Source organism: Girardinichthys multiradiatus, chromosome 1, assembly GCF_021462225.1.
Source record: "Girardinichthys multiradiatus isolate DD_20200921_A chromosome 1, DD_fGirMul_XY1, whole genome shotgun sequence".
NCBI classification, from domain to species: Eukaryota; Metazoa; Chordata; class Actinopteri; order Cyprinodontiformes; family Goodeidae; genus Girardinichthys; species Girardinichthys multiradiatus.
The window spans coordinates 44765890-44791404 of record NC_061794.1 but is presented as its reverse complement, the minus strand read 5'-3'; the positions used below and the strand labels follow the sequence as shown (position 1 = coordinate 44791404).

The 25515-nt window shown below is 40.1% G+C and overlaps 1 protein-coding gene across 1 annotated transcript; it reads right to left on the bottom strand.

Annotated features, from left to right (window-relative positions):
- Positions 1-1276: 1276 nt before the first annotated feature.
- On the bottom strand, positions 1277-24128 carry LOC124873793 (Ig-like V-type domain-containing protein FAM187A). Its single transcript, XM_047374760.1, has 6 exons — positions 24008-24128; positions 4612-4699; positions 3818-4095; positions 3388-3741; positions 2395-2633; positions 1277-1518 (listed from the first exon to the last, which is right to left on the bottom strand). Exons 1-6 carry the CDS (start codon positions 24121-24123, stop codon positions 1292-1294), a joined length of 1302 nt encoding a protein of 433 aa, XP_047230716.1. The 5' UTR covers positions 24124-24128; the 3' UTR covers positions 1277-1291.
- Positions 24129-25515: the final 1387 nt, after the last annotated feature.

The following is a 25515-nucleotide window of genomic DNA, read 5'->3' as shown; positions in this document are numbered from 1 at the left end:
TTGAGAAGGACCTGTACAGATGTTGCAAATGCACCTTTTTATTATATATGTGTATATTGTACATTGTAAATATGTATATTCTGTAATGCAAAAACAACAACCAGAGAGCAAAGTGTACCGGAGTCAAATTCCTTGTTTGTATGTACGAACTTGGCAATAAAGCTGATTCTGATTCTGAAATACAGTTATACATCTCATTTTGTATTACATTTTTTTATTAGTTTTTTAAATTCTTAAGAATGTGAAGCCAAAGCGAAAAAGCATTTGTTTTGTGTTCAGATCTGCAGCCAGGATCAGCTGCCACAGATAAATTATTTACATTTATTTCGTTAATTTTAGATATTTCCCTTGAGATACTCACTGAGGCCCAGATTGTTTGGCTTCTCTCCTTTTATCAATTAAACTGGGACTCTTCTAAATTACACAATTTACAAAGTCACTTCTTATTGATTATCAGGATACAGTAGTATCTCAGTAACAAACCTCATTTGTGAGAAAAGAGAGCAGAAAACTGAGCGATGGCTGAGCAGTAAATGGAGAAAACAAGAGTAGTGAGAGGCACAGAAGAGAAGACCATAGCTGTAGCTGTGGGGTCTGTTCACCCATCCTCCTCTCAGGGTGAAGAAATGCCTTAATTAGCAAGGATCTGAGCCCAGCATACCATCGCTTCTGAATGTCAGCTACTTTCCAGAGAGTATCTTACAGCTCTCCTAGGGCTGCCAAGGAGATATTATAAAAAATGAGATTTTAAAGCCTTAAGGTGCTGTAATGTTTCACATGTTAAATCACTTTGGGTAACAATGCATCCAATATGATTAGATAATACAGGATTTGAGCGTTGTTTTTTTTTTTTTGAAAGACTGAGAAACACGTTTTGTTGTTACAAATACCAGAACATTTTCAATATACAGTTTATATCTCAAATGCTATTTTTTTGTGTTTCACAGATAGAATAATCTCAAACTGTGTATTTATAAATTTCTGTCCAGTTTGGACAAGAGTTAAACAAATACAGTCCAGATTCTTTAGTGACATGAAATATTTTTTTAGGTTAGCTTCACAGCTTCATATTGACAGCTAGCTAACCACGGTGTTTTCATAATGCTTACAAATTCAGGGGATTTTGTTGGTATTTGTCACAGTTTCTGCTCAATGTCTCAAAAGATCATTTAGTAACTATAGCAACTGTAGTTTCTAAATGATTGTTGGATTGTATTATCGTCAAATACTACCATGAAGATATGATAAAAAGGGGTGATTGAAAATAACTGAACAGTTTATTTGACTAAATTTAATCCAGATGTGTTTCGGTTGTCTCTCTGAGATGTTTGATCCCAGCTCTGCAAATCAACAGCAGACAAAACAGAGCTGTCATCACAGCATAAGATTTGAACACAGTTTGGATGGCTGCTGGGAAGTCTGGTTGGGACCACACTGGCTGGTCATGTCCAAGATGCAGATATACCAGCAGATGGATCTCAGCAGCCCGGCGACCCTGAAGCCAGCAGTAGTACACTCCTAAATAATGAAAACAGTTGAACAATGTATGTTTATAATGTAGGACATTTCTTTTTATTGTAATACCGATGATCAAATGTTGTTTTATGAATAACATCAAGGGGCTCAATGAAAAAGTAGTTCTGGATTATGACACTCAGATGTAACAGAACAGCTTATGTTTTTTCTAAGTGGCTTAAAATGTTTCCAGTTTATTTTTATAAATGGCTTCTATTAAACACAGTATTCAAGTCAGCCTAAGGAATAGGCCTACAGTATTTAACAAAGGTACCATAATCTTTATCAACAATGAGGCTGGGTTTAAATCTGTTCATATGATTTCTGAGAAAATAAAAATAATTTGAAATTTGAAATCAAAATTTAGGAAGCATATGACAGGAGGTGGATTGGCAAATCCACTGGTGTAGTCAGAACCACCTGGATCTTAAGCTACTCAAGACTCTGGACATGACGGTGGACTTCAGGAGAACACACTCCCTCACCATTCTCAACCACACTGGATCTTAGGAATCACCCCTTTTTCCGGACCTGAGATGGTCTTTACACGTAGACCCTGTACTGGGTTGACCTGCCGTCCATCCAGGACGTGAACAGGTCAAAGGTCAGGAAAAGGGCAGCTAACATCTCTGTGGATTTTTGGGGGGTGCCTTTGCATATAGCCAGTAAATCTGCTGCCTACTTCTCTCTCATGTCTGAGTTGAAATTTGGTACACTGGGTGCAACTGCCCAACCAAATGAGTAAACCAAAACAAAAACCTATCTTCTCAAGTTATTCAATGTTAACACATTCTAAAGCTATGTTTTGCATTTGAGCATCTTTTTTTAATTAAAAATTCCAGTAAAGTCAACAAGAGATACTAGTAGGGGTCAGAGTACCTGAGTCCTGGGTTTTTGCTGGATGAAACACCAAATGGTGCCCATTATCTATCTTTATCCTGGGTGAAAAGTTGATGAAGTTTCCCCCCGATATTTGCTCGGATCTGTAGATTTGTTTAGATCCTTGATCCCAGGCCACAGCCATGTTGAGACGTGCTCCAGGGCACCCCAGGGTGAGAACACGTTCTGCTGGGTGGCTCAGGTAGAACACAGGAACTGGCACTGGCATAGAGGCAGAACTTTAAGACAGAAGCAGAAATGTATGAAATCACATATACTGTAAAAATATATATTACTATCAGCTCATCTACTGTATCTTTCATCGTTATCGTGTAAATGCTCTGGTAAATGCTCTGGCCACCACCAGTCATTATAAGAATTGTATTTGTTGTGATAATGATTGACAATGTTTGAAAACCCCAGAAAACACAGAATAGTTGGGATTATTTTTGTTGTTATAACTACTAATTTCCATTGTTAGTTCCATAATAGCCTCAGTTGTATCTGTATATTTAAATGTGATTAAATGCTATTATTGTGTCCCGCTAGCCTTTTCAACAAGGTCAAATTTTATCTACACATTTATGGTTATCGTAACAAAAGCCACAAAATATCATGATAAAATTGGAAGTTTATACTATTTATCCCTACTTCAGACTCATACTTGGTTGTGCAGTTGGAGGTACACCATCTACCTGTCCTAAGTCAGATATCAGTGTTTTGAAAGCTCTGTGTAAAGCAAAATATAATATGTTGAATACTGAAGTGGGTGAAAAAATACAACTTCTGAGCGCCAGAAAGTAAGTTAGTGTTTTCAGTTTTTTAGGTCTCAAACATAGCTTTCACAAAACAAAACAAAACCAAAAATTTAACTTCATTTTATAGTTTTCAAATAAATAAACCCAATACAGTTTCTTTACCTGAACTATTTTCTTTGTTAAAATTTTAATTACACCCTTAAAAATGAATTTTTTTTTAAAAGCACATTCTCACCTGTACCCAAGAAATGCCATCAAAGCAATCAGCTTTGAGGGAGGAGGAGCTTCATTTGAACATGTAACGTTGCAGGTTTTGACTTCCACCTTAGGCCCCTGCTTTAGAAGGCTGAATGACGTGGGTACTGCTTCTGAGCCACAGGAAGCTACTGTCTGATTGGCCAATCTGTAGCGCACATGCAGGAACCGGGAGTGAACGTAGCAGAGTCCAACACGGACCTGCTCGCCTGGAACACCACAGCGATCACACACTGACCAAGACTGGAAGCTAATGAAAACCTGATACAAAGGTTGCGAATAGATGATGAAACTGCCTCTATATCTTCTCTTCTTTCTACTCTCTTGAGAAAACCTGAAAGCATCAAATCAGATATGTCTTTGAGTCTAATAAGCAACATGTTTGTCACAACAAAGGCCTTTCTTCTTACCTGCGAGTGAAACTGAGCGTTGGAGCTTCCTGAAGGTCCAGGTCGTAACCATAGAAGAAGTCCTGATGGGCAGAGCCGCAGATATACAGGCCAGCGTCAGTGGGTGCCGCTCTGAATATCAGCAAACTAAACAGCCGGATGGAGAATCGACTCTGCAGTCCACTGCTGTGAAGAACCTGACTTGTGTCCAGCAGCTTGTTGCCATGGTGATCTGTCAGGGCTCTGGTTTCATCAGAGCTGCCTTGATGTTTCCTGAAGAACCAGATAACTGATTGGACCTGAAAAAAAAAACAGTAAGAAAATAATCTGAGAATATAGCCTCTTGATAAGAGGCGACCTCACTGATGTTCAGCTAATTCTACTTCAGCTGATCCTTTTACTCTCACTTTGGTTCAGCCTCCAAAACGATTTTCCATGCATGCTGTGTGGCTTTTTTTCTTAGTGACTTAAAGTTTCCAGAAGGAAAATATGGAAAAAGTCCACATCCATGTTAGTCAAATAAAGGATGGCACTAAAAAGTAGATTATAACTGTCTGCAAGTCATTATCATTAAATTATTTTGAACACAGTGTTGAATAAATTATAACTAATAAATAAAACTGGGTTTCAACAAAGAATTACAGATAACATAAAAGTCAAAATGTGTATTGTTTCGGCAAAAAGACATTTCTGCTGTTTGTGGCCCAAGAAGCCTGATTAAAAACACATCTATTGTTACTAAAACACCCTTGATGACTAAATGTAAGTTTCCAGCTGAAACAGTCAATTTGGGGTCAGTCTTGTCTTTGGGTTACCTCCTGTGGTTTGCAGTGGCAGGGCAGCTCCACGGTGACTCCAACTATGTAGGCAGCATTTGTGAAGGTCAGGAAGGCAGGGCAGGCTCTGCTGGCAAAAACATCCTGTTTATCTTCAGGAGCCTCATAGCTCCACACCTCAAAGTACATGAGGAGGGCAAAGATACATGTCAAAAACATTGAAAATACAATTATAGGGACTTCAAGACTTTGGGAATATGATTCAGTTTACTTTTAAATTATAGAACATGCCAAGATCAGCAGTTCAAATTCTGTGCTGCCAACATTTGAACCGAAACATGAGTTTTGGTTCTGACGTAAGGTAAACTTTCTTACCATTTAAGACGTTCTACATTTTCTGTTCCCTATAACAAATATGTTCAAATGGTACTGTAATCAAACTTGCTGACATCATTTGTGTCATCCTTTTATTTTTTTCTTTAACTTAAGACATGTTTTTATTTGTCTTGTTATGTCATTGCTAAGGTAACAAGACTATTAACAAAATTCAAAGGTTTTTAAACCAATCTTTGTCTCAAAGGAAGAAAAAAACAACCTACTGCACAACAGCATTGCGTTTTAAGTCTAGTAATATAGCTAACAAGAAACAAAAAGCATATGTGACCATAACTGGTTCTAGGTATTAAAATAAAAGATATGCTGCTTTTTTTAAATGTCACAGAGGGAACAGATATAGGCTACATATGCAGCTTGTAACTGACGTTTTAGGATTGGTTTAGATGGGTGTGTTTAGGATTCTCTGTATGTATGAAAAAACTACTTTTTATTATTTTAAATTCTACTTAATCTCAGTTTGGCATCATGTTGCTTTATAGTATTTAGCAAAACATATATAATACTGCTTAAAGTTAATCAAAATCATGAGCACAATTTTTTTCTCCAGACATAACTGATTCTGTTTCATTTTACAGAATCATTTAACATCGGAAACGAATCATTAGTAACAAATAAATATACACATAAAAATAAAACTAGGTAGAACTGCAAGTCATGTGCATCCCTAAGGTTAACACAGGTGGCATATAAAGCTTTATCTTCTGGTAACAAACTATGACTCTTTAAAGAAACCTGTATAATATGAGCTACAACAACATTTAAGTTCCCTTTAGGATTAATACATTATTTTTGAATTTTAATTGAACTGAACTGACTTGGAAAGTTTGAAGACAATCTAAGGAAAAGTGTTAAAAGCAGAAATCGTTAAGAATGTGGAGGTGATGGTGGAGGTGATTTTTCCTGCACAGCAACCATCAAACAAATCAAATGCATTAATGGCAGCAGCAGATGATGATACACATGCAACCATAAGAAAAAACACACTGCAGCAAAATGTTGATAGGTAGGTCGTTTCGAAAAGAAAATACAGTTACTGTCAAAGGTAAAATGTCTTGCACTTGTATAGCGCTTTATCTAGTCCAAGGGCACCAAACCACTTTACACTACAATCAGTCATCCACCCATTCATACACACATTCACACACCAACAGTGGTAGACAACACTGGAGCCACCACTGCCCTGTGGAAGACTAACAAAAGTGGGGCGGCCATACAATATACAAAACCAGGCCCCCTGACCACCATCAGCAGGCAAGGCAGGTGAAGTGTCTTGTCGAAAGACACGATGTCTGAGTGGGATGGAGCAGGGGTTCATACCGGCGGCAACCCATCGGGTTGTAACTCACCTTCACAGGAAAAACCCCTACCACCTGAGCTGCCACCATCATCTTAGCTAAAGGTTTTAACTAAGATTTTTTAAATCTAAGCTCAGGTGTAAAGGTAACACCAAAGACTCAACATAATAGGTATAAACAGAGATGAGGCCAGGGGTGAAAGTGAGCCGGTACGGTCCGGTACTGCGTACCACTAAAAGATTCTGCGCCGGTACGCAGTACTGGGAAGAGAAAGGACCAGAACCAGTTACTGCTGCAAAAATTCACAAGCACACAAAGAACATCAGATCCGCTACCAAAAGCCAGTCTAAAACATAAATATAGCTTTTTTCCCCTCATTCCAAATAGATTCTGAACTGTTCTACTATGATGGAGCCTCAATGCTCTTGCTTTGCTTCTCTCCCCTCGGAGCTCGAGGCTTTTGTGAATGGCTAGCCTTTAAAATGAGCACCGCTACGTTTAATGTCTGTCTGCTCGCTGCTAAATACCCCAGTTAAAAGCAAAGGGAGAGAAACTAGTTGTGTTTCATGTTATTTTGCTGAAATACAACAACACAGTAAAGCTCAAAAACACCGCTTGTGACCAGAGATTTCACATACACTACACGAGAGCGCATGCGCGCTTACCCCCAAAACAGAACGGTTGCCAAGGAGATCGGTGCGTTCGATTTAATGGACTGGGAAATTTTACACAGGTGGTGCACAGACATACAAAAACGCCCCTTGCATTAGGACAGGACGAACAATAAATCACTTACCATCTACAGACTTTTAAATAAAAACCGCGAAAACAACCAAACTGTCAAATTTTTAATTAAAATGAAATCAAAACTTGACCACAATCCAGAGAACAATAACTTCTTTGCTCAAAGAAAAGACGGAAACTGAAGACATTATGCATCAGAAAATGGTTGTTTCATACATGGCAGCTCTTTAACAATTGACATATATATATATATATATATATATATTCTACATTGTTAAGTTATTCTAATTTCTGCCTTATACAGACAGCCACCAGTAAAGTAAAATATTGATACATTTTAATTAGTTTGAGCTTTGACCTGGACACACATATATTCTATATATATATATATATATGCATGCATATTTCTAGAATTGCGCCGCTCAAGGTTGCAGCAGGTTGGAGTAGCTCTGTTACTTTTGATTCTGATTTATTCTTATTTGGGAACTATTCCTCTTGTGGTGGATACAGTTGATTTTTTTTTTGGACGACAGTCCACTCCAGTGTCGGATGCTGTGCAGCTTGGAGGATTTTTCTTAATACCTTCTATTTTTGGACATTTGTTATGATGCATTGCCATGGCAACGGGGTTGTTTCTTACAACCGGGAGCAGCTCATTAATATCTCAAAAGCTCAAATAATACTTCAGCTACAACCCCAAATCCCTGATGAGTTGAAAAGGAGACGCCGTGGATGCAGAGCAGGAGCTAAGAGAAGAGAGAGAAGGAGGAAGTTCAATCCATTTCTTCCGTCGATTTTGATGGGCAATGTGAGATTGTTGGGAAACAAGTTGGATGAACTCCAAGCCCTACAAAGGACCCAGCCAGAGTACCGGGCATGCAGTATCATGTGTTTTACTGAGACATGGCTGCAGGATCATATCCCCAACTCCAGCGTCTCTCTGCCGGGCTTTTTAACCATACGAGCAGACAGAGATTTAAAGAGGAGCGGCAAATGTAAAGGAGGTGGACTGGCAGTACTTGTGAACAACAGATGGTGTAATCCAGGACATGTTACTGTGAAGTGTCATCTCTGCAGTCCAGATATTGAATTGTTGGCAGTAAGTTTTCGTCCATATTATTTACCCAGAGAGTTCACCAGTGTTATTTTGGCAACAGTTTACATTCCACCTTCCGCTGTTGCTGACACTGCATGTGATGCCATCAGCTCAGTTGTTGCTAAGCTACAGACACAAAACCCCAATGCTTTTGTGGCAATTTCTGGTGATTTTAACCATGCTTCACTCTCTGCTACACTTCCAACGTTTCAACAATTTGTCAGCTGCTCTACCAGAGAAAACAAAACATTGGATTTGTTTTATGCAAATGTCAAGGACTCATACATCTCTACAGCAAGACCTCCTCTAGGCAAATCAGATCACAATCTTTTTCTCTGCTTGAAATATAAGCCCCTTGTTCAGAGACAACCTGTAATAAAGAGGACTGTGAGAAAATGGTCACAAGAAGCTGAAGAAGCTCTGCAAGGTTGCTTTGAGGCTACAGACTCGGACGCACTGTGCCAGCCACATGGAGAGGACATCAATGCCATGACTGAGTGTGTGACCGACTATATAAACTTCTGTGTGGATAACATCATCCCCACCAGAACCGTGAGATGCTTCCTCAATAACAAACCTTGGATCACCAGTGACCTGAAGGACCTGCTTAACAAGAAAAAAAGAGCCTTCAGAGAGGGAGACAGAGAATTATTGAGGATTATACAGAAGCAACTTAAAGTCAAGATAAGAGACAGCAAGGAGGTGTACAAGAAGAAGCTGGAGAGCAAGCTCCAGCAAAACAATATCAGAGATGTGTGGACAGGGATGAAGAAGATCACAGGCTTCAAGCAGAAGGACGATCAGACCGATGGAGGTCTGGACAGAGCCAATGAACTGAACACATTCTTCAATAGGTTCAGTTCAGAAACCAGCTTCGCATCCTCCTCTCCTGCTCACAGCCAAACAGACATTCCATCTTCCTTTGACCCACAGGACACACAGCTGTCCAGTAACACCTCACATTTTTTATCTTCCACCTCAGCCCTAGACCCTTCTGCTTCTACATGTTTGCCTTCAACCATATCAGAAGATGCTGATGCTTCTTTTGCTTCCCCCTTCCACCTGTGTGTCTCAAGAAGTCAGGTGAAGAGACAACTGGAGAGACTGAATAGGAATAAGGCTGCAGGTCCAGATCATGTCAGCCCTAGAGTCCTGAAGGCCTGTGCAGAGCAGCTCTGTGGGATTCTGCAGCACCTCTTCAACCTTAGCCTGGCCCAGAAGAAGGTTCCGATGTTGTGGAAGACCTCCTGTCTTGTTCCGGTACCAAACAAAACTCACCCATCAGTCCTCAATGACTATAGACCTGTTGCCCTGACATCTCACATCATGAAGGTCCTAGAGAGACTCCTGTTGGCCCACCTGAGTAAGCAAACAGTAAACCATCAGGACCCCCTTCAGTTTGCTTATCGCTGTGGAGTTGGAGTTGAAGATGCCATCATACACCTGCTTCAACAAACCCACTGTCATCTGGACAAAGGCAGCAGCACTGTGAGGATCATGTTCTTTGATTTCTCCAGTGCATTTAATACAATCCAACCTGATTTGCTTTGTCAGAAACTCCAGAAGACTCAGGTGGAGGCCTCAACAATCTCCTGGATCAAAGACTACCTGACAAACAGACCACAGTTTGTGAGACTGAAGGGTTGTGAGTCTAACCAGGTAGTCAGCAGCACAGGAGCACCACAGGGGACTGTACTCTCACCATTCCTTTTCACTCTGTACACCTCAGACGTCCAGTACAAGACAGACTCCTGTCATCTGCAGAAATACTCGGATGATTCTGCAGTCGTGGGATGGATCAGAGATGGATAAGAAGCTGAGTACAGGAAGGTGGTGGACCGCTTTGTGGCATGGTGTGGAAACAATCATCTCATTTTGAACGTGACTAAAACAAAGGAGATGATTGTAGATTTTAAGAGAAACAGGAATAAGTCAAAAGCTATTTCTATCATGGGAGAAGAAGTGGAGGTGGTGGAGGAGTATAAATACCTCGGTGTTCACCTGGATAACAGACTAGAGTGGAGATGCCATGTACAAGAAGGGACAGAGCAGACTGTACTTCTTGAGGAAGCTTAGGTCCTTTGGTGATTGCAGCAAGATGCTGCATATCTTCTATAAGTCTGTTGTGGAGAGTGTGATCTCTTCTACCATCATCTGCTGGGGAAGCAGCATCAGAGCCAGGGACTTAAAAAAGCTCAACAAGCTGATAAAAAAGGCTGGCTCTGTTCTGGGGACTCCTCTGGAACCTCTGGAGATCATTGTGGAAAGAAGGATTCTTCATAAAATGAAGAACATTATGGAGAACCCTGAGCATCCTCTTCATGAGACTGAGTCCTACAACAACAGGGTGTCTTCAGTCAGAGGCTTCTTCAGATCTGCTGTAAGACGGAGCGCTACAGGAGATCCTTCCTGCCCACAGCCATCAGCATCTACAACGGCTCTTTGAGGAAACCTTCATAATATGAGCTATAACAACATTTAATTTCCCTTTGGGATTAATAAAGTATTTGTGAATATAATTGAATATATGCCCCTGGTGCCTCCCCAGCCCCCCCTCTAGCTCCGCCCCTGAGTACCAGCAAGAATTTAAAACTTCTTTCACCCCAGGATGAGGCCAAAATAAAAACTGTGTGTTGAGCATTAATGGCACACAAACAGAATTATTTGCAAGGCACATAAAATCTCTGAATTTAAAGGAAATGTATTTTATTTTTACCATGACTGCATATCCACATCACACAATATCCTAATTTGTAGTAACATGTACAGAAATACGCTGTTATGTACAATCACTGATATTCCTTCTCCTTTTCCTTTGCACTCTATCTATAGTATGTCTACCTATGTAGTCTGATAGAAAGTGATAGAAATATAGATTCTAAAATATATTCCTCTAAATCTCTTTCCTGCCACCTTTATGGGTTTTCATCTTACCCCACGTTATGCAGTTTGCTTGGAGGTGAAAAACCTTAATTTTAGTCTCACCTGAGCAGAGTGCCACCTTTACATGTTTGCTGTTTTGCCTGCATGGCTGGTGGCAAACTACCTAGCATTATTTCAATACTCCAAATGTCTTAGTACTTCTCCATAAAGAGATGTGTGGAGTACATGGCTAATCATTAACCTTTCAGCACATTCTTACACCTGAGTAGGATCTTTGCAGCTCCTTCTGTGTTATCGTGGGCCTCTTGGTTGCTTCTCTGATTAATGCTGTCCCTGCCAGGCCTGTAAGTTTTAAGTTTAAATCCATGTCATGATTGTGATTGTGCGATACCCTTTTACATTTTCACATAATGGGTTGAACATCCATCCAACCATGGTTGTTTTTAATTGGCTGTTATATCTTGTTACTTAGCCCAGTCTGTTTCTGATGTTCGGTTCAGTTTAATTTTTCCAGTATGTCCTGGTTGAGCTGCTTCTGGTCTCTGTTACCTGACCACCTGCTTCCTGTTTCCAACCTACAGGAACTCATCACAGTATGAAAATGTATAATTCTTTAATATTGTTTTATTATTTTTCGAGAGAAGCATGTATAATTTCTATTGGTTGTATGAAATTACATTAAATCTAAATCTGCTAGGTGGAATGAAAAATGGAGGTGTAACTGTAGATGTGGTTTGTCTTAGTCCTTTGCCAGATTCATCTGCAGATCAGCTTGTGACGAAGCTGCGTGTTCATTTGTTGTGGAGTTGGTATCTGAGATCTCATCAAGCAGGATAGACTTTAATGCCAGATTTGAACACTCCTACTAAAAGCTGTCCACTTACAACTGAAACAGGTAGAATACATTTTTGAGTGCTGTTAGGGTTTTTATGACTTTTTGTATTGTTTATCACTCATCTAAGTGCTTTTCCCTCCTTACATGTTGCAGGAAGGGAGATGGTCACAAGAATGAGTTATGCTTTTATTACTAGCAGCATCTGGGGGCTATACACCAGGTGCCCACTTCCCACTTCCTATGTTTGTTTATAATCAAGACAGACGAACCCTAACCTTTCTGACCCCACACACACACACATATACACCCCCATCCTGAATGATGTTTGAACTGTGTGTGACCAAGCATGTATAAATAAAGAGAGGGGGCTAATACTTCGTAGTCTGTAGTGCACAGCTACCCTTGCAAGTAAAACTGACTCGGTGTCTTTCCTTACCTCTGAGTTGATTAAATAATACCTATCAAGTGCCATCTAAACACAAAGGAGATAAACAACAATCCAGATGAAATCCCAATTACAGTCAATTTAGAATTGCCAATTAATCTTATGTATCTGGGAGTAAGTTAAATTAAAGAGCAGAAAGGTGAAACACCCCATTATGCAGTCCCTCATCAAAACCTTCATAAAAACATTTAAAAGGAATTGTTTAAAATGGCAATAGCGTACAAGTGAATAGTACTGATTTTCATAGAAAGGCTCGAAAGCTACACTGTACCCTAACATTTGATGAAGTGGGAAATAGCAGGAGATGGCACAGGGCTTCTAGGATCTGCTGTTGCAGTCCAGATTTATTTGCCATCAGGTTTTATGTTTCTCCTTCTGAACACAAATGCACCAGCGGCACTACACTTACTGCACTGCAGCACACCACAAGTCACTAGAAACCCAGTTTGATAGAAATTAAGCCCTTAGGTTTTCTCCAGGTTAACTTTTCCACTGTGCAAGTGAGTAACTGTGCATAACTCACACTCCACACTTCAGGGTTTGGTGGTGTGAGTTCAACATAAGTTAAAACACTTAATTCATCTAGTGCTTCCCACAAACCCTGCCACAAGCACTTGTTGCTGCAGCATTACACAGGTCTGTGCGTCACTAGGCCTCCAGCAAAATGAGTGAACAATGAGTAACTCTGCTTCCTGCTGAGACAAACAAGACTTATACTGCATGATGCAAGCTGTCAGCTGCTGCTGAAGGCAAACACAGAAAAATAATTTCCCTGCTCGGATGTTTGTGTATACGTATGTATGCATGCATGAAAGCTAGCTGCAATAGTTACGTAAAGAAAGGCCTTGTGGCCCCAGAATGACAAAATGCATGATCAGAGAAGCAAAGACTTCAATAGTCCTGTTATTTTCCATTGCCATGTTCGCCAGCATGGTTGAATCAGCTTGACAATACAGTTCTGACAATGCTCTTTTTTTTTACTCTTTCCAAAAACAATTTTAGACAGATGTTAAAATGACTAACTAGGTCAGCATTGATTTCAAATACACAAACAATTAGAATTTTAGGGCCAGATTTGACATGGAAAAGCCCAACATACGATCAATCACTACCAAACATGCTTTGTACCAGATTGAATTGACTAAATATTAAGTGCACATGGGAAGACGAAGGTAAGAACATTTTTAGATGTGTTATGGAACATGCAAGAGCATGTGTCTTGCATGTGTTTCATTGGTGAGTGATAATTCTGGTCTTCTTTTGCTGCTGGTTTAGTAAATCCTAGGTGAATTGTGACAGTTTGTGAGGTCTCTGCTGTCTGCAGATATGCTGTTTGTCTGTGTAGAAGTTGAGGGGGGCAGCTGAGACCGATAATTACACTGACGACATTTTGTTGAGTTTGCTTGCTTTCTGATTAAATTGCTTGTAGTTTTAACTGTATTTGGTGTTCATAGAAATAGTTTATATAAGCTGTTAGCCAAGATTTTGTCATGTTAGAAGATACCACACATGTCTATGTTTAAGGGAACGCAGAGCAATGAACGAAGAAAAAAAAGTATAATTCCTTCCTTGATTGCGGGGGATGGGGCCTAAGCTGCCAGAATTTATTTGCAATTATTTAAACTCATTGTGTATTTGCCGCTACAGATGCTAAATTAAGTAGGGATTGTACATTTAAATAAAGCATGTCCTATTTATAAGTGAAGGTATAAAAAATGTAAATTAACAAGATCAAGCATTACTTGATTACAAGATCATATGCATAACTTTAGATACATTCACAGGCCTCTGGTATGACACTTATGTGCGTAATATGCATCAACCACCTTGGTTGCATTAAGTGGTTATTTTGGATTTTCTGGACTGAGGTCTGTTTGATAATAGTTCTCTTACCTGTTGTAGAGAGATAGTCAGATATACCTGAGCTTGTTGGAAAATAAATAAGTCCTCAGACTGGTGGATGGCCAACAGCTTGTCAGATGTAAATGATCTATTTTAGCTGACTTTAACTATGTAAATCAATGTAAAGTGAAAATCAATGGGATGCAATGCTAAGTTGACAGATAAAAATCACTGCAATTTTACAACAGGCTGTTGTTATGTTTGGTGGTTTTTTGCTGCATTTTAACATGAAGTTACATTCATTAAACCTGCCAGGTGAATGACTCAGAATCAGCTGCAACTCTTTAGTGCCCTCTAGCCTCGCCTAGAATGACATAAACCATTGGATTATGTGTCAGTTTTGCAGCAGCGTTAACTGTATGTTCCTGTGCTTAGGACCAGATGCAGTTTGACATACAATGGATTCATATTTAAGACTATTTTAGGACAAGTCAATTTAACTACAAAATTTCTAAAGCTTGTTTTTTTAAAGTTGGCACTTCTCCTTATCTCCTTATCTCTCTTTGTTACCAGGGTAACAGATTCCACCCCAGGCAATAGTGATGACAGCACAATTTTGTGAAAAGGGCAGATATTTTACATGCACTGTATTGGCTGGTGAGGATAGAGAGCCTGCAGAGCAATCTTTTCTTAAATTGAAGCAACCCAGTTAAAGTTGCTGAAAGTAAAAACTAGTTTAGCCCTATTTTGAAAAATTATCTCGTACAATAGCTCCCAGTCTTTTATCATGTTTGTACTTAGACCCACATGCAGAGATTCATCAGAAACAACAAGCTCTTTTTCTTTTTGACGGTCTGTTACCTGTTCCTAAAGACGACCAGATGGACATGCAGCAGCAAATAAACATCTCCATGTATAAGTTTTTATCACTATCCACAAACACGGTTTGAAATATTTAGAAGTTATACAGCAAAGAAAAAGATTTACAGCTCCAGATAATCTGGTACTTTTCTGGAGAGAACAGCTCAGTTTCTGTCAGGTATAGATGAGTATTTAATTTTTTCAGAGGCTGGACAGAAAACAGAGGTGAGTCATGATGTCAGCTTCTTCAGATGTGAAGTGATCCATGGTTTATTGTTGTTGTATGTGCGAAATGTCTTGGTCTCCGCACACATATCCTTACAAAAACTGATGGATGATGTCACATTTTCAGCAAGCTCATTTAGGTCAGTGGCTGAAGCTTTAAAAACACTTCAATCTGTGCAAGGCCTGCTTTGACTGCTCCACCACTTCCTAACAGCCCTAACCACAGGCCTAGACGTTTTACATATTTGCCTGTAAATTGGAATAAAATGAAGCAGATAGTGATCAGAGAGTCCTAAAGCTGCATGGGGGGCTGTGCAGTGTGCTTCTTTTAAGACAGTGTAACAGGGGTTCAGTGTGTTTGTGTCTCTGGTGGGACACTTTACACACTGTTTGTATTTTGGAAGTTCATTGGAGAGGTTTGCAATACTAAAATCCCCCAAAGCAATGATGAGAGAGTCTGTGTGTTTCTTCTTCATGTCTGTTATTAGTTCAACGAGCTGTTTTTCAGCCTCTGATGTGCAGGCTTGTGGTGGGATGTAAACACAATCCAGAACAAACAAGAAGAACTCACCTCAGTGAATAAAAGGATTTACAGTTTAGAACAAAATGACTCCAGTTCAGGACTACTTGACTTCTGTAATACTGTGGCATCAGTAAACTACCCTTCGTTTATTTAAAATCATCTGTTCCAGTCTCAAGTCTTTTGCAGCCTCTATCAGGTTTTCTTCCAGGATCCACCTGAATATAGCTCCATTCATCTTCCCATCAACTTTGACCAGCTTCATTATTGCCGCTGAGAAATACCATCCCTTCTGCATGATGCAGACAACACGATGTTTAATCTTAAAGATTGTGTCTTCAGGGTGATAGCTTTATTATTCCAATACATTTGTTAGTACTGTTGTTTTGCAGCAAAACATTCCTGGGTGCAAATCTCAGAAGAATCAAAATCAGCTTTAATGGCCAGGATTGTGTACATCAACAAGGAGTTTAACTTCTGTTTTACATGCTGGCAGTGTACAGAACTTAAGCACAAGTATATATAGCCTACTTTAGAATCTGGGGTCCTGGGCCTGGGCTTGCTCCAGGTGCTTCAGCTTCCTACCCTTTGTCTATAAACATGTCAGGTCGGTTACTCTAAATTGCCCTTAGGTATGAATGAGTGTGCGTGTGGTTGTTTGTCCTGTGTGTGTGTGTCTGTGTTGCCCTGCGAAGGACTGGCGACCTGTCCAGAATGCACCCCGCCTCCCGCCCCACTATGGAAGAAGCGGTAGAAAATGACTGACTGACTTTAAACTATTTTATGTTTTTTTATGACGAGCAGGGATCATGTGCACATCGTCCTCTGCACTCCCCCATTGGCCTTAATAATCAGAGTGAATGTATTTGAGAGGTATGCCTTGCATTAGTCAGCTGTTCCCACAGCTGCAGATTTTGTGTTTTGAATAATTTATGTGTTTCTTAAATCTTCCACAAAATGAACGTGACACAGTGAGTGGGTGTAGTGCAGTGCTTTACCCTCCTGTTGTGCTAATTTTCTGTATACACCCTGTGTCCTCCGGGTCAAAATGACCCGTCTTCACTAAACCCCCAATATAAGCAGCTTAATTGAATTCTAAACACCAAATTTTATCTTGCATATTGTCATTGAGCTCAAAATATGTGAATACTTGAGTTTTCCCTCTTCACTTGAATTTCATTAGCTTAAGAAAAGAACAAAATGTGCAAAAAGGAGTTTTGAATGCATTTTTATTCATCCCAATGACTCAGTTTCATTTTCTTTCTCCAGTGAACAATTTAAGACAATGTACAATACAAAAATATGAAAAATAACATAACCCATTCAACTAATTAGCACATGTAGGGCAGTATACAAGTGCACAGCCCTTGCAGATATATTTCTTACACCTGCAGCACACAGTATGTGTTTTACAGTCCTTCTTTTGAGGGCAGAACTGACATCTCTTCCTCTTACTTGGCCTAGCTGGGGAAGTGGCTGTGGTAGATGGAACAACCTCCTCTTGTTCTGCTTATGAGACATCCAGGTTTGGTTGATCTCTCTCCAAATCACAAAGGCATTGTAGGAGGAAACATCAATGATGTTGTGGAAGATGACCAGGGGCCAGCGGGCAGTCATTCCTCTGCAGCCATATGTTCCAATCACCTTATCCAGGTTGTCCACACCTCCTTTGTTGCGGTTGTAGTCTAGGATGATGATTGGCTTCCTGTCCTCACGATCGCTAATGTCACCGTCTGTGTGCAGTGTGCTCAGAAGAACTACATTCTTGTTTTTCTTTGGGAGGTAGGAAACTAGAGTGGTGTTGGGCGTGAAGGCAAACTTTGAGGAGAAGACCTCTCTCTCCTTTGACGCAAGCAGTCCAGGTGGGAGCTCAGGCTTATTCTTTCGAACTGTACCAACCATGGTGATCTTCCTCTTCAGGAGCTGCTGTCAGAGTTCATAAGAGGTGAAGAAATTGTCACATGTCACATTGTGACCCCTCAGTCCCTCTGTCACATCAAGCACAACTCGCATCCCCTAGTTCTTCTCTGGGCATCCACTGGCCGGCTTCCCAGTATAGACTTGCATTTTCCAAGCATAGCTTGATTTGGCATTGCAAGCCACCCATGACTTGATCCCATATTTTGCTGGCTTTCTGGGCAAATACTGCCGGAAAGGACCTTTGAAAAAAAGACATGAGCAGTGTCACAGAAAACAGTCAAAGAAATCAATAGTGAAAATCACTTTTATTACAAATATGAAAACAGATTACCTCTAAATGGAACCAGTTGTTCATCCATTGTTACGTCAGGCCCTGGATTGTAGAGGTAGGGCAGCCGCTCCACCCACTTGTCCCATACGACTCTTATGGCTCCACGTTTGTCTGTCACATGTGTTGCTGGTCTTGACTCACGGTCATCAAATTGTAGCAGTCTTGAGTAGGCGTGAAAGACTTTGAGTGGCATTGTGGCTCGGACAATTGGCCTTCCACTCTCAGCATCCCATAGACTAGCTGCAGCCTCACCTCGGGACCTGTATACACCTGCTAAGATTAGCAGCCCTAAGTAGGCCTGCAGGTCAATCTCATCCATCTTTTTCCAGCTGTCTCCATATTTGCGAAAACCCTCCAGATTTGTCATCCCCAGGATTATTTTTTCTATTGCTGGTGTGATAAACAGGTAGAATGTAGAGACAATATCATGGGCATGAGAAACGGCATACCTTGTGGGTCCTGAGGTCAACTTTATGATGTTTTGTTCTGCATGCCTACCGTGTTGGTCATATGCTGCTGAGGACCATGTTATTTTGCCATTTTTTGAAAGTAAAGTCTCTCTTTCAGCTTCAGGGTTTTCTTCTTCTGAAGATGATTCATCATGCTCTGGGTTGTATTCCTCCCCATCTTCTTCTTCGGATACATCCTCCACTTCCTCTTCTGAATCAGAGTTGTCTTGCTGGACATCTGAGAAAATCAGCTCTATGGCGTCTTCAGCAGTATAACGCACACTCACGGCTTCAGCACAGACATAATTCGGGGTCCTGTTCTCTCCAGCACCTTTATAACCTCTCGAAATAAACAGGTGGTCTTCTGAAGTCTGCGAGAACATCCCCTGATTTGCCTTGTTTACTACTGCTACTGATTGACCTGAGACACATCTAAAACATTGTAACATTCTGTGGTTTGTAAATAACTCTGTGACCTTGATTTCAACTCTATTTGTCTCACGGGTCATTTTGACACGAAGACCACCTTTGTACCTTTGTTTGTACAGCTTATACGGAATTGTGAATTCAATCCATCAGCTCAAAATTTAAAGAATATGGCACAATTGCAAACCTACCAACATATGTCTATACATTCAAACTGACAGTGAGGGCAAGGAATACGAGAAGCAACCAGAGGCTCATGGTACCTCTGGAGGAGCAAAAGGTGGTTCTACAAAGGATTGCCTCAAATGAGATGAATACAAATGCACACCAGACCTTAGATTATGATGTGTAAACCAGTTTAGAAAATCTTAACAACAATTATGCATTGCTGTACTTTGCTATGGACTATTACATAAAATCCCAATAAAATACATCAAAGTGTTTGGTTTTCAAGTGTCAAAATATGAAGAATTTTACTGTAGTGAGGTAGATTCCAATACTGGGTTTGATTTTTTTTATCATATTTAGCTCAACTTGTTAAATTAGAAAGGCTATTCAGACATCGGTTGTTGCATGCTGATGTAGAAATCCTAAACCTGGCTACTAATATAGGTTGCCAGTCTTTATCGACAGAGGTCAGAAGTAATCACACTTTGAAATGATCCAAATATAATCTGTCCAAAAATTATCAGTGAAAGGCTTTTTCCTGCCTTACATATCTATAAAGGCAGCTGGTGTGATTTTCCTATGTTTGTGGAGTGACTTTCAGCAAATTGATTGCAGCAATTTGCTGGCTTCTATTTGTTTCATAATTATTCCTCTTGTGGGCTCTGATGACATGATCACTTCACTTCAGAAGAGGAAAGAGGTTGTTCTAATTTTTGACATTTTGTTTAATGGCTCATTTTTGTGGTACTTTACTAGCAAAAAACAAACAAACAAAAAAAATGATCTAAAAGGGCCCATGGAGCTTACAAATATTTTGTCTGTAGAGGATTCTGTAGCAGGGCTAATTCACTGGAATATAGAACAAGCATTTACACAAATACCAAAAGCCATGTCTATTAGTTTTCTTAGCCAGACTTGTCACAAGATACATTGTGATCCATCCTTCTTGATTCTCTGGTTTATCTGAAACAAACAACTCACAGCCCTCGGCCAAGTTTAAGCTATCTTTCAATAAATCTGGCCCTCCTCCTGCTCCTCCTGGACCTCCTCAGTTTATTGACTTCAAACAATCGCATTGATTGCTGGACTTTAAATATCACCCACTACTCCAACATTTATATCCCTGCCATCATCATCCACTCATGCTCCAACATAAAGGTCCTTTAAATGCTTCAAATCTAATGAATCATTAAGCATCCACTTTTCATCATCGTCTCCTTGGCAGAGGAAATTAATTTTAGCTGCAAGTGGTAATTTAACATGTTTTATTCCAATCTTTGATTCTCGCTCCATTACCACAGCACTCTTCACATTGATTTTTTTTTTGTTTTGACTAATTAAATTGTCGGCCACATACACTTTCTCTTGCTCTCGGTGGAAGACACATGCGTTTTCTCTCTCTCCCTCCCTCCCTGCTGATCCCTGCTTCTGCTTTTGTCTGTATTTTTCTCAGAGCCTCGCTTGGCATATCCTCCAAACTTGTAAATTATGGATTTGGTCAGCTGGTCTCTCAACGTAATTGATCAAATTTTTCCGACGGGAAGACAGGGTAAAGGAGACCCTCTTGTCCAGACGGGACGTTCTCTAGATACACAATGGATTCTTGGCATCAGTGGAAGATTGTGTGCCTGACTAAGATGTTGGTCGAGGATGTAGAAAATGTGTACAGATTTGGACTTTTGATAACAGGATTTGTGCTTTTTGGAGTTGGTGGTTACCTGGCTTATCGAGTGATTCGCAAAATGTGGGCGGCTGTTCAAAGCATTTCCAAGATGACTGCAATGTTGGATGGAGTCTGTAGAGCGATCAACACTCAGACTGAAATGTTAAGAGAGCAGAATCGCAAGCTGGACAAGATTCTTGTACAGAATCGCAGCCTGGCAGCAGTTGGACTCAGAGGTTAAAGGATATAATCTTGGAGAAGTTTTACGCTCGAGATCTGCGGAAAGTACCAGAAATGTGGCTATTTGGATTCGCAACTGAGACATGCCAGTAAAACTCTTAAGGTAGTTGGAAATTCTGCCTGAACCACAACATTTATTGTTTTTCTAAATCTGGCGCCCCAATGTGGCCTCTGCAACTTCTGCTAACTGGCTATCGACAAAATATCTCCACGACACTCTTCCCCAGCACTCCCCTACCAGATGTGTGCTGATAGGACTATGCGGCCGATTGATAAAACGTCCACCTCTCTTCTCAAGGACAATGGCGCTTCTATCAGTGTTGACAGTCTAATTCTTGCAAACACACTCAGACTTATATATATTCGTACCCTCAAGATTCCACCGTACCCTTGCTGAATCTTTACTTATGTGTGTGTTGCTTACCCCTGCTGAGGTTTTTTTGTACTATTTCAGACTCTATTCTGCTAAGAATAGTCTGAAAAAATTTTTTTTTCCTCCTATCTTACTTTACCTACATGTGTGATTTCATTACTTTTCATAGATTTTTATATTTCTCAGAAGGATTACCAGTGAAAGCCAAATATTATTAGTATTTATAAATTTGGACTAAAGCGGTTTTTACACCAATGACTATAGATTTTTAGATTTCTTAGAAGGATTGTATTACAATAATTTCATACCAGTGAAAGCCAAACATTATTAGTTTAAAAAGTTTGGACTAAAAATGTTTTATACCAGTGACAGATTTAGATTTTCTTCAAATGACATTTACTCCACTGTAGAAGTTATAATCTAAGTACATCATATATACAACCTTCCACCTATTGCATTTTATTTCTCGACCTCTTCTCCTTCTGTTTCCCAATTAAGTTAAATGTAATTCCAGCATCAAAGAATAAACCTTATTATCTATTTTTGTTTTCAGGAATCTGAAGTCTTGTAACAGTGACAAAACTGGAGAGTTTGAAGGAAAATGCCAACTTCAAAAGAACTGAGCAAGCAAATTAGACTCATTGAATATTTTGTTTGAAGATGTTTAGCAACAGAGTTCAGATTCGAGGATGCCCTCAGGTTTTCAGAGCTGTATTATCTAACCTCTACTGAGAGGAATTTTCAAATAAAATACTCCTAGAATCCAATGCTCACTAAAATGGTCCTACAGATTAAAATAGCATTTCCTATTTTGTATCATTTTAAGTTAATTTCTTTGTTGTTTTCTTTTTATCAGTTAATAAATATGACAGGATGCAGGATGTGTCCTAAGGACAGAACCAAACCAACCTGCTGCGAAAGTATCCTATACATGGGAATGTATGAAATCACTTCATCTTTTAACATCAACACTTTCTGTCAGTGAGCTTGGAAATAAGGGGGGGGGGGGGGAGCAGGAATGCATTCTTTGCCTGTTTGAAGTTGCCTTCCCTCCGGCTTGCTGCTTTCTGTATTTAATTCATGAGAGCATTTGTTGAAACATCTTCCCTGTCTCTTTGTGCATTTGAAAGATGGCATCAGACAACATTTCATTTGACCGCCATATGTTGTATCTTGATCGATCTTGTATTTGGCTTTTATTTTTCATCTCTGGCCAAAATGTAGGTTTCCGCAAAGTCAACCAACCAACTTAGAGGTCAAAGATTTAATTCAATCAGGTACTTTCAGAAAGTGCTGTCAGATCGACTAATGGCCACAGAGAAAACTGAAAATCAATCCGCTGCTGGTATGTTAAGCATAGCTTTTATTTTGTTTGTGACCTTGCCTTTCCAACTGCATATTACCCAAGGCCACATACTCCTTTCAACAGCATCTTCTTTAAATTCATCAAAGCTGGGCTCCATATGCCCTCCCTGGGACCATACACAGCCCTCTACTGTTGGCCTGAGAGCTGCTCCTCTTGGACTGTTGGCAGCTTTGATCAAAGAGCTCTAAAGAGGAGCTGTTGGAGGAGGCGGTTTTGCTTTTTTATTTCCCACCCTCAATATGTCCCACTTGGCACTGCCATTTACAATTACTGGCCACTTTATTAGGTACACCAGACTAGTGATAAATAGGGTGCCTTTGTAGCCGGAACGGTCTGCAGTCCCAGCCACACCAAACATGTGGAAGAAGGTGCTCTGGTCAGATGAAACCAAACTCGAACTGTTTGGCCACATTGCAAAACGATATGTTTGGCGTAAAAGCAACACAGCTCATCACCCTGAACACACCATCCCCACTGTCAAACATGGTGGTGGCAGCATCATGGTTTGGGCCTGCTTTTCGTCAGCAGGGACAAGGAAGATGGTCAAAATTGATGGGAAGATGGATGGGGCCAGATACAGGACCATTCTGGAAGAAAACCTGTTGGAGTGCAAGAGACCTGAGACTGGGACGGAGATTTATCTTCCAACAAGACAACGATCCAAAACATAAAGCCAAATCTACAATGGAATAGTTCACAAATAAACGTATCCAGGTGTTGGAATGGCCAAGTCAAACTCCAGACCTGAATCCAATCGAGAATCTGTGGAAAGAGCTGAAGACTGCTGTTCATGAACGCTCTCCATCCAACCTCACTGAGCTTCAGCTGTTTTGCAAGGAAGAATGGGCAAGAATTTCAGTCTCTCGATGTGCAAAACTGATAGAGACATACCCCAAGAGACTTGCAGCTGTAATTGCAGTAAAGGGTGGCGCTACAAAGTATTAACGCAAGAAGGCTGAATAATATTGCATGCTCCACTTTTCAGTTTTTTATTTGTTAAACAAGTTTGACACATCCAATAAATTTCATTCTACTTCACAATTGTGTCCAACTTGTTGATTCTTCACAAAAAAATTGAATTTTGTATCTTTATGTTGGAAGCCTGAAATGTGGCAAGAGGTTGAAAAGTTCGAGGGGGCCAAGTACTTTCGCAAGGCACTGTAAGACTACAATATTGCATTTCACATTACATACTATCTGCAATTATTCTCACTTAAAAAGCATCTTAATGAACATAAATCTGCACTGAAAAAGAATGCATGAACTAAAATGCATGTGAATTTCCCCATAACAAAAGAAAATAAAAAACATATGAATGTTTAAACAATTTCCTGAGCGTGGTATTGGGTGTACATACCTTCGCATTCTGTTCTCCCTTATCCAGTCATTGTTGGCTGGGTTGTCCAGTTGGACAGTTTCTAGCCCAATGACCATGCTGTCCACAAACCCAGCATACATCATCTCTTCCATCATCTCTCCCTCTCATTTGCCTCCGTCCACACCCATAAGGCCTCCATTTCCTCTGAAAACTCCTCTCATTCTACCCTTCCCCCTACTTACTGGTCCTGCATAAAATATGTCATCTTCAGCATAGACGTTATCAGTAGGGGGTTGTTTTTGCTTTCCACTGACCACTTTTTCAGCATGCATTGCCCAGTTCTGCCGACTAGTAACCGAGCAAGTGGGTAGATCAATATTATGTTTTGTGACCCAGTTACGAATCTCAGGTAAAGCATTTGCCTGGAGGGCATTTTTTAACTGCTGTTTATAGAGACTGTCATCAGCAATATCAAGTTGCAGTCCACTATTCCTTTTAAACATTTCTTCCATTCTCAGTCTATACTCAATGATTGGCTCTCCTATTTTCTGTTTAGTCTGGTTAATGCTGGTACAATCTGCTTTCTGTCTAAACTCCCGTTCTAACGGGGGCTGCTTCTGGACGCAGTTCCCCATTTTAAGAGTTGTTTTTTTTTTTTTTTATCTATTAAAAACTATTGTTAAGAACTGAGTTCTACTTCTATTAATTTATATTACCGCTATTTATTTGATTCTCTTTGCTATATTATATATGCTTTTATCCTATTTACTCTAGTTTATTATTATTCAGACTCCACTCTTTTTTTTTTTTTATCTAACAGAGGTATAGTATTTATATATATATTTTTTGTACCATCAAATCAAAACAGAATTCCTCAACGGGCCCCCAACATCTCCCGGAAAACAGGCTTCTAGATCAAAACCCTAGTTTTGATCCGGTTTTCCGCTTTGAGTTCTATTCTCGGAGAGTGCAGGGGTTTTAGACTGAGATTTGATGGCACTTAATATCCAAATATCCATGTGATTCTGCATTCATACACACACCCCCTGTTTATTATCAGGCCTCTTCAAAACGCCGAGCATACCGATTCGCGTATTCATCTAGCGCTAACGCCAAGCTTACCGGCTTGCGTATTTCTTTTTATATACTTAGTTCGTTCTGTCTTACCTGTGTGTTCGTTCACACTGTCTGTCGGAACGCGTTGATCCACCTCCTAGTGCCCCTCGGTCGATTCGGGGGTTACCAACACAGAATTCACTGTGCAGAATTTTTGTTCTCCAGACGTTCTGGAGGCTACACATGCACCGCTGGGCCCCGGGGCGCTAGATTTCCAGCGCTCCGGCTCAAAGGACCAAAGAAATGTTCGAGTTAAAAAGCTGATAAATACAGACAAGTGTAATTAAAGACACAAATGAACCAAGTAAGTTTGACTTGCAAGGGAGAGACAGTCCTCTGCAGAACAGCAACTTCCTTCTCACAAAGGGAGAAGTCCTTGCATCAGTCTTTTATTTACAACTCACATTCTTACAAGTAAAAAGCAGGAATTG